The sequence below is a fragment of the Poecilia reticulata genome, linkage group LG5 (genome assembly GCF_000633615.1).
Source record: "Poecilia reticulata strain Guanapo linkage group LG5, Guppy_female_1.0+MT, whole genome shotgun sequence".
Classification (NCBI taxonomy): Eukaryota; Metazoa; Chordata; class Actinopteri; order Cyprinodontiformes; family Poeciliidae; genus Poecilia; species Poecilia reticulata.
The window spans coordinates 5,601,787-5,610,283 of record NC_024335.1 but is presented as its reverse complement, the minus strand read 5'-3'; the positions used below and the strand labels follow the sequence as shown (position 1 = coordinate 5,610,283).

The 8,497-nt window shown below is 40.3% G+C and overlaps 1 protein-coding gene across 5 annotated transcripts in view; it reads left to right on the top strand.

The window, feature by feature from the left end:
* zmynd10 (zinc finger, MYND-type containing 10) overlaps positions 1 to 8,135 on the top strand; it is a 9,695-nt gene extending 1,560 nt beyond the window's left edge. Inside the window, exons 2-14 of one of the 5 annotated variants that reach the window (XM_008408652.2) lie at positions 895 to 1,013; positions 1,093 to 1,277; positions 3,632 to 3,740; positions 3,815 to 3,931; positions 4,007 to 4,060; positions 4,745 to 4,885; positions 4,989 to 5,077; positions 5,198 to 5,292; positions 5,526 to 5,698; positions 6,015 to 6,140; positions 6,216 to 6,337; positions 6,417 to 6,542; positions 7,321 to 7,600. In XM_008408652.2, coding sequence (XP_008406874.1) covers positions 1,216 to 1,277; positions 3,632 to 3,740; positions 3,815 to 3,931; positions 4,007 to 4,060; positions 4,745 to 4,885; positions 4,989 to 5,077; positions 5,198 to 5,292; positions 5,526 to 5,698; positions 6,015 to 6,140; positions 6,216 to 6,337; positions 6,417 to 6,542; positions 7,321 to 7,417 — 1,311 coding nt within the window. In that variant the 5' untranslated portion in view covers positions 895 to 1,013; positions 1,093 to 1,215 and the 3' untranslated portion in view covers positions 7,418 to 7,600. Of the gene's footprint in view, positions 1 to 894; positions 1,014 to 1,092; positions 1,278 to 3,631; positions 3,741 to 3,814; positions 3,932 to 4,006; positions 4,061 to 4,744; positions 4,886 to 4,988; positions 5,078 to 5,197; positions 5,293 to 5,525; positions 5,699 to 6,014; positions 6,141 to 6,215; positions 6,338 to 6,416; positions 6,543 to 7,320; positions 7,601 to 7,675 lie in introns of those variants that run through there. The other 4 variants (XR_533673.2, XR_533672.2, XR_533675.2 and 1 more) reach the window with 4 other exon arrangements.
* The last annotated feature ends 362 nt before the right edge of the window (positions 8,136 to 8,497 follow it).

Below are 8,497 nucleotides of genomic sequence, written 5' to 3'. Positions count from 1 at the left end.
TAAGGATATAAATGAGACTGCCATTCAGTGGACTGCTTGACAACTTTCCAAGCTTTTCTGCATTTAACTCAGTTGGATCTACTTGTTTTGTAAGTCATTGGTTCCTGTATTTCTTTCTGTATACCTCAATTAAGCAGGTATATCATGCTTAATTGAGGAGCTTCCCCTTTACAAGCCCTTCTTACAAGGCTTGTTTTGCGGCAAACAAAAGCCTGTTGGTGTTCATGAATACCGTGAGCCATTCATAACTGAATTTGGTAGCTCTCTCTGCAAGTAGTTTCATGTTTTGCTGGTCACCGTTACCAACTGAGAGTCTCCACCGTACTCTGTGATCCACCTCCATGTTAATTTTGGAAATGCGGAAAGGGTCATTCTGGTTCTTCTGGCTGTGAGAAGCGTACACAAAATGGCGTCAATATTTGTGAACAAATAATGAAGAGGAGGATGGAGATGAACACACAGGTCATGTGTAAGTGTTTCTATTCATATTGCTACATTATTTGAATATTAGCTTTGATAAATTTGATTAAAGTAGTGACTACTTTTGTTGTATGTCATGTCAGATGACTACTTAAAGGCGAGACAGAGATATCGCTTGACTGAAGCAGAAGCTCAGCAGCGTAGGGGTGAAAGAAAGTACATTTCTGTATGGCAGTAATTATCCGTTGCAGGAAAAGTATTCAAAAGATTTATTAGTGTGACTTCACTCATGCACCTTTAGGCCTAATAACAGGATTGTTGGCTACAAAGAAAAGGAGTGATTCACGGTTTCCTAGAATTTTAATTTCTTTGTGTTCCTTCAAAAACACTTGACATCAAGAAACTTGCCTCATTTAAATAAATCACGCTGAAGTTTGTGCAGATTTTTTTTAACGGAGCGCTTGTTTGTTGCAGGCGAACTCGGATCTACTTGATTCTGAGAGTGAAGGCAAGGAAAGCCACAGATTTAAATTAAAAATCTCCCAAGACCAGCACTGCTACCAACTCCTCCACCACTTTCTCCAACTACACCTGTGTGTCCAGTAGCTCCAGGCACTGACTCTCCTCCCTCACTTCCCAAATAAAAAACAACAACTTTTGTCTGTTTTTCAGAGGCCGTGCAAAAAAACCAAGGATCAGACACTGACTGATACAGAAATCCAGGCTGTGGTGGGAGGTTGGCTGAAATATTCCAAGAGTCGCGAAGACAAGTTAGCCAATACATCAGCTTAGAACATGAAAGCGCCAGTGAGGAGCAGAAGTTTTGGAATATTTTTTTTGGACCATAAACTGAGCAGGTTAGGAAGATTAAATGCTGTAGGAGGTTTTCTCTTTGTTTCCTTTTAGGTTTGGTACTTTGTGACTCCTACCCCGGATAAAAGAACAAAGAAATGAGGGGAAGAATATTGGGAGCAAACACAATGGAACCAACGAGTCGCATACACTAAACATCTCAGCAGAATTGGAGAAGGATGGGCAAAAACAAGGGGACCTGGAGCCCTGCTTGCACACACCACATTCAGATTACACACCAGTGTTTTATCGGTCTGGAGCACTAGCAGAACAAGTCAGCGTTGGGCCGGGGGGCGGGGCCAATGACCGGGGGCCCCTCACGTGTATCACCTGCGCTGCTGGAAACTGTTGAGCGGGTGCGGTTTGGGCCGCGTTTCTCGTCTCATTTTTACCCAGGAAGCACATTGGCTAAACCGTGAGTCAAACAGTCACTGGGACTGACTGCTATATATTCCATTGAGGGACAGTAACTTTAACATTACATACACCTTTCTGAACAGGCGAGGGCGCACTTCCTCCGTCTATAATCAGACATTAAAGCCACTTGAAACCATTCCTCCCTCCCTGGCACCCCCAGGCCCGGGCCCCCATGGGCACCCATCCGGGCCGGGGGGGCAGCCGCCCCCCTGCCTCCCTCATAGCTCCGCACCTGGTCTGGAGTTTATTTAACCACGAGCACTTTCAATTTCTTTAAGACAAATTACACTAGATGTCAAAGATCCAAGGGTCATATCCTCTGATCGGTTAGTTGCAAAGACAAAACCAACAAATCTTTTTTTGGTTGCAATTTATTTTTTTTATAGTTTCTGTGTCTATGTTCACTTTTATACTCCAGTTCTGTAGATCTTGAGGTGTTTTTCAATGATGTCTGAAAATGCTGTTTATTTTTTTTGTGAATGTCTTACTCCGACACCAATTGTATTAAAATTTAAGCCTGTTACCTTTTTTATTTGTTGTTGTAATGGAAGTTTTACTAATGTCTCCTATGTGCATACATGTACAGCAGGATAAAATGTTTTTGTTTCTTTCTCCCATTCTTTTTGCATTGGTTGTCTTTAATATTAATACAGGTCATTCTTGTAAAAATTAATTTGTCATTTGCCAAGGGTTAATTTTAAGTGGGTATAATCAATTTTCAAATTGAAGTCTGGATAAATCTGAAATGTCCTGGCAAAGTTCAAGCATCAGTCAAACTCAAAATCTGACGGACGCTGTTCTTTCAGCCTGACTGAGCTGGAGTTACTCGGCAAAGAATGAGCAAAAATGTATTTATCTAGATTGTCTAGATCTAGATCACGATATGTCGGTATTGGCTGACAGTTGTTTTTTTTTTATCAGTCTGACAAAATTGAGCCGATTAACAGTCAATATTTATTTCCAGCTTGTTGCCATTTGCTTCGTGGGGAGGCGATTGGTCATGTGACAGTGATGCACTGCAGGATTGTTGGGAGTTTAACTGAAGCAACGTTGAAAGCTCAAATTTTCATATTGGTGCTTTCCTTATCGAGATGTCTAAAGCTGAAGACTTGCTACAAAAGACGGCTGTAATCAATAAAAAGTAGTTTTACAGAGTTTGCATACTTCTTTGTTTTCCTTTTTTATATACTATCATTGAATTGTTTCAAAATGTGAAACAATTCAATGATAGTAAATACTTTTGCAGGACATGTTTGTAATATAAAAATACGTCATTGACGGGATTGAAAAGTACACAAAAAAACATTTAATTATTTTCAGCAGACATGAACAATGATGTCCATTGTTTTGCTAAACATTAAAATGTTGTTTTTCTGCATCAGATTGAAGCTGTAGAGGATTATTCCATATGTTGTGGTCATTAGAGGTGAAATTTGTACATCCTTTATAGTAACATAAACTGATATGTTGAAGAAAACACACTTGCATTCATTATTTTCTGTGCACTTCAGCCATGCAGGTTCCTTCAACATTATGCAAATAACTAACGAACTGCAAGAAACGACTTCCTCCCCACAGCTGTAAAATCCCAAAAAGCTCATTTATCTGTAAGAGAAACCCTTTGGTCAGCGATTCTTTCTGGCACAGTTTAAAATCTACAGCTTAAAGCCTGTTAATGTGGTTCATTTTTTAGTCCGTTGAGTTAATCTAGGTTTTTATGTACTTCATTTCTCTTTGAACGCGCTTTTCAAGAACCATCCCAGCTGCTGCCAAGCTGGAAGAAATTCCTGAACGCTGAGTTGAGGCAGAGCTCAGCTACACTGGGAATACATTTTACATTTATGGCATGAAAAGCTGGAACTGATTCCTTATGTATGGATTTGATTAAGAAAGGGTCTCACATTGCAGCTGTTTATAAAACGTCCTCATTTCTTTTCCTCAGGTGGTTCAGACAGCATGAGTTTATTGAAAAGCTAAACATGCAGGCCATCCTGAATGCTTCGGCCATGCATGATGAGTTTGTCAAGGAGCTCCTGGTGTCCTTTGGAAAGGTGACCTCCACATCTTAAGGTGCAAACATGTGAATGCAGAGCGATGTTACTGCATGATAAATCCCTCTCTGCAGATACCAGTTCTGGTCCATGAGATGATCCTTGTGGAGGTGTGGAAGCAGAAAGTGTTTCCCATCTTATGCCAGCTGCAGGACTTCAACCCTAAGAACACGTTTCATCTTTACATGGTGGTAAGTTAAAGATGTGCAACATCTACAATCAGCTTCTCATGCTAGTTTGTTTATTTCTCTTTTTGTCTTTCTTAGATCCACCATGAAGCCACAATTATTAACCTGCTTGAAACAATATTGTTTCATAAGGTGCGTAAGTTCTCAAATATTTATAATCCCTGCATTCTCTGAACTAAAACTGTATTTTATTGAGATTGTGTATGACAAACCAACACAAAAAATTGCGTAATGGTCAAAGTGGAAGAAAATGCATCTGTTTGGTTTTCATCTTTTTATTGCTAATGAAAATCTGAAAAGTTGGTCTTTGTATTCAGTCTCTCTGAATCACCTATTGTTGAAATTAATCTATTTTTTTTACTCTTAATTTACGTTCCAATAGCTGTTTTACATGAACATAAACAGAGACCCATCTTTGTCATCTTATTAGCATCTTGTTCATGCAGACCTTCATTTTAGGAAACTACATTCTTAAAATGAATGTTTCAACCAGCTTTGAACATCTGGAGGCAATAATCCGTCTCCATTGTTCTTCACGAAACAGCTCAAGATGAATATTGTTATCAGTTGTTAACATACATTTTCAGCTGTTCTCCTCCGATTCTTAATTGGATTTACGTCCTGACTTTGACTGGGCCATTCTACCTTCTGAATATATTCTAAAGCATTTCCACTGTGGCTCTTTTTAGAGCCTCCAACAGGTTTCCTTCCAGTATTGACCTATATTGTAGTCTGACCAGAGCGGCTTCTTCCCCCGTGTTTTGGTGCAGGGTGAATCCTGTAGGAAGTCAGTGTTTTGTGTGTCTGGTTGTTCAGGATTCCTGTGAGGCAGCTGATGATTCTCTCCTTGACTTGGTGGATTACTGTCATCGTAAACTGACCCTGCTGGCCAGTGAAGCAACCAAGTCCCATGCTGCTGCTGCTCATGATCATCAGAACCAGATATCCTCTCTAGAGGTAAAATTAGATGCTTCTCCCTGCATTCTGCAGCTTTTCCTCACTGCAGCACTTTTTGAAACAGGGGTAGAAGTTGCATGACTTTTATTTTGACCTAACCAAGGAGCTGCAGATGCAGAGTGCTGCACTGGAGTTTGACATCTCCCTGAAAGCGATATCTGTGCTGAGCTACATCGCAGATCATACCGACAGGTAGGAAACGATTTAAAGCTACGTGCTTGGCCTCCATTTTTAAAAGTAAAATGAAAACTTTAAACATGTGACAGATGACAAGCGGGGTGCAGAATACAAATGTCATCTTTTCCCTCCCAGCATCAGCGTCATCAACCGTATGCTTTGCACACACAACATGCCCTGTGTGCTGGTTCGGCTGGTCGAGTCCTGCCCCTGGAGTCGGAGCAACAAAGGTGGATCACAACATCTGCAACTCGGATGAGCAGAGAGATATTATCCTCTGTTGTACGAAAGATATAAAATCCTACAGCTCACCTTCAGACCTCTAAACACTTTACAGACTGATTGAACCATTTATCTATCTAATAATGAAAATTATTGAGCTCATATTCATTTACCATTCGATTTATTGCCACATTGTGAATACTTTTGAAAGCCTCTTTGTTCTCTCTGCTGCCCCCTGCAGGCCAAGTAGAAAAGTACAAGAATGGCAAATGGCAGAGGATTCCTGCAGAGGACCATGTGAAGATGACTAAAGTTGACGGCCAGGTCTGGCTGGCGCTTTACAGTTTGATCCTGAAGGAGGAGTGCCAAAGAAAATACGACTTCAACAATTTCAACAAGAACCAACTCCTAAAGGTCTGCACTCAAACAAACACTGTGGCTTTTTACCTGTTTCTTCACTCTCAGGGAGTTGTGTGTCTAATTTCACAGGTTTGGTCAAAGTTAATGGTTTGGAAGTATCACTGCTCCAGGTTGTTGTTCATTACCTCCTATCTGATCTCCTTCTCTTGTAGAGCACAGATTCGTTCTCTAAAGGTTGTTTATTACTCAGTTTCCTCCTATTATTAGCTTCTCTTCCTGCAGCAGTAATTATATAACCAGAGAGCCTTAAGCATCCTCTCGTAAGCATGTTTTTTCCTCCTGACTCCTGCTGCTGCTGTGCTGTTCACAGCTCAGGCGTTTCCTGACAGACGTGCTGATCGATCAGTTACCGAACCTGGTTGAGCTCCAGCGCTTCCTGGCCCATTTGGCTGTGACAGATCCAGCCCCACCAAAGAGAGACCTGGTTCTGGAGCAGGTAGTCACTGGCTCAGACATGCACTCGTCGTCCCTGCTGCTGCACGCTCACCCTCTGGGTTTTATTTACGTTTAGATCCCAGAGATGTGGAACCAGATTATCAGAGAGAATTCTGGGAAGTGGAAAGGAATAGCTAAATATCAGGTTAAAGAATCATTCAGCCCGTCTGACAGCGACTTGCAGCGACAGGCCCAGAGGTAACGCTGAAGACACTGTGAGGTCAAGGTGCGCACAGGAACAGCTCATGAGCCACTGCTTTCAAAATGTTTCACCAAGGTTGGCGCAGACTTACAGCCTGGATGTGATGGAGCGTTTGCTCCCGGAGAAACCAAAGTGTGGATGCTGCGGGAAGGAGGCTCCAAAAAGATGCTCTGGATGCCAGGGAGAGTGGTACTGCAGCAGGTGAGACACAGCCCACACGCAGACTGCCTGGCAAGAATATTCACACACATTTTGTGTAAAAACATCACAGAATGTTGTATTTTACTGAGCTTTTAATTTCTGCAATTAGTCATGACACAATAACAAATGTTGCTGGATGATAAATTGTTCCAGAAGTTTTTACGATAAATGATAATATTGTTGTTTTGAGACCATTTTAAAGTTGTATAATGGTAATGCCATAGTAATAATAATAATAATAATTAATTTCTAATGAACATTTAACACTAGAACTGGGAGACATTTTAAATATCCAAACTAAATTAAAACAGAAACAGCTATAAAGTCTCTGTAAACTAGATTGTCCTTCAAAATAAAGGCTAGTTGAGACCAAAGCACCAGACTGAAGACTTTTGTCATCCAATTTTTGGTAGAAAGACAGAAAATAGAAAAATGACAAATCATACCAATGGAAATTATTGAGCTTGTTTTAATTTATCATTAACTGATTTATTGCGACAGGCTTTGCAGTAATTCATAATAATTACATGTTAGGCAAATTATATGTTTCAAATGTCTTTCAGAAATAAAATCCTGAAAAATGTCAAATGTTAGGGTTAGGGTTACCCCTAATTAAAACCCAGTTGTTCAAATGGGTCCCCAATTGTGTTTCATTTAGTTTATCTCAGGGGAGTTGAATACAAATGTATGTCACTCTTTTTGTTTTTATTTGTAATTAAAAGCTTGTGTGATTTTCTGGCTGGTAAGTTTTACCCTGTGTTGTGTTTGTTTCCTACAGACAGTGTCAGGTGAAGCACTGGCCTAAACACAAGCAGGCCTGTCAGCTCATGACTGAGACCATGCAGAAGATCCAGGAAGACAAACAGCTCGGATAATTTAACCGACTAACGTTTAAAGCTAGGAAACAAACCCGCTTTTATTTGTGTGACACTGAATCCCAACATTTTAGGTAAACTCATATTTTTCTAACAGGAATCCCTCACATATCTGTAGAGATTATTATTATAGAATTTAGTATTTTGGTTTCAAACGCGATGCAATAAAGTTTTAACTTGTTCGTTTCGTTCAGTTTTTATTTCTTAACTCTCTTGCTCAAACGAGGGTGAAAGTGATGCTTTTGTGAAATATTTCAGAAAACTTTCTAAACTTCCTTGCTGGCTCACCTTAACGGCCGTTTCCAATCTGATCATCAGCAGCAGCACATCGCTGGAGGTCAGGAAAAGACAGGATGGACGGATGTTTGAAACAGTTTTTTAAGGCTCCAGGATTTTCAGACTTGAAATCAAATTCATCATTCGAGCGAAAATAAAGTTGTCCCCAATGTTTAACTTTATCTTCAAGGTTTAACATCCAGAGCTGTGCAGATCATTACCAACTTCAGCTGTGATCTCCACAGAAACAGAGACGCTCAGCCTTCAGCGAAACCACCAGTCAGATCCACTTTTCTGTCTGCATCCCGGGACGATTACAGCCAATTTATATCCGAGGAACTGAGCCCAACATTGTCTCAGTTCCTCTTTTTTGGAGAAAAAGAGAATAAAATGAGCCAGCAGGGATTAGGACGAGATGAAGCAGTAAAAGTACTTCACTAGATTTTCTGTGCTTTGCTTATTTATCTTTCTGAGAACTTTTTACCTTTACTCCCTGTATTTTAAGAGAAATATACACTTTCTACTCCTTATTGTCATGTCACATATGCCTTGTTACTTCCATGGTGAAAAGAATATCTGTGGCTTGCACAAGTGCATTATATTGTCTGAGGAAAACAGCATGCATGGAGACTTTCACCTGAGTAACATCACAAACAACAGAGGAGCACATTCAGAGACGTAACACTTTCCCCATCAGTAACCTTATTTTAAAAAATCCTTCCATTGGTTGGTTGGAAGAAAAAACGTATCGGTATCTTTTTAGATTTCTCGACCAACACAATGCCTGTCAGCAAGAAAAAAAAA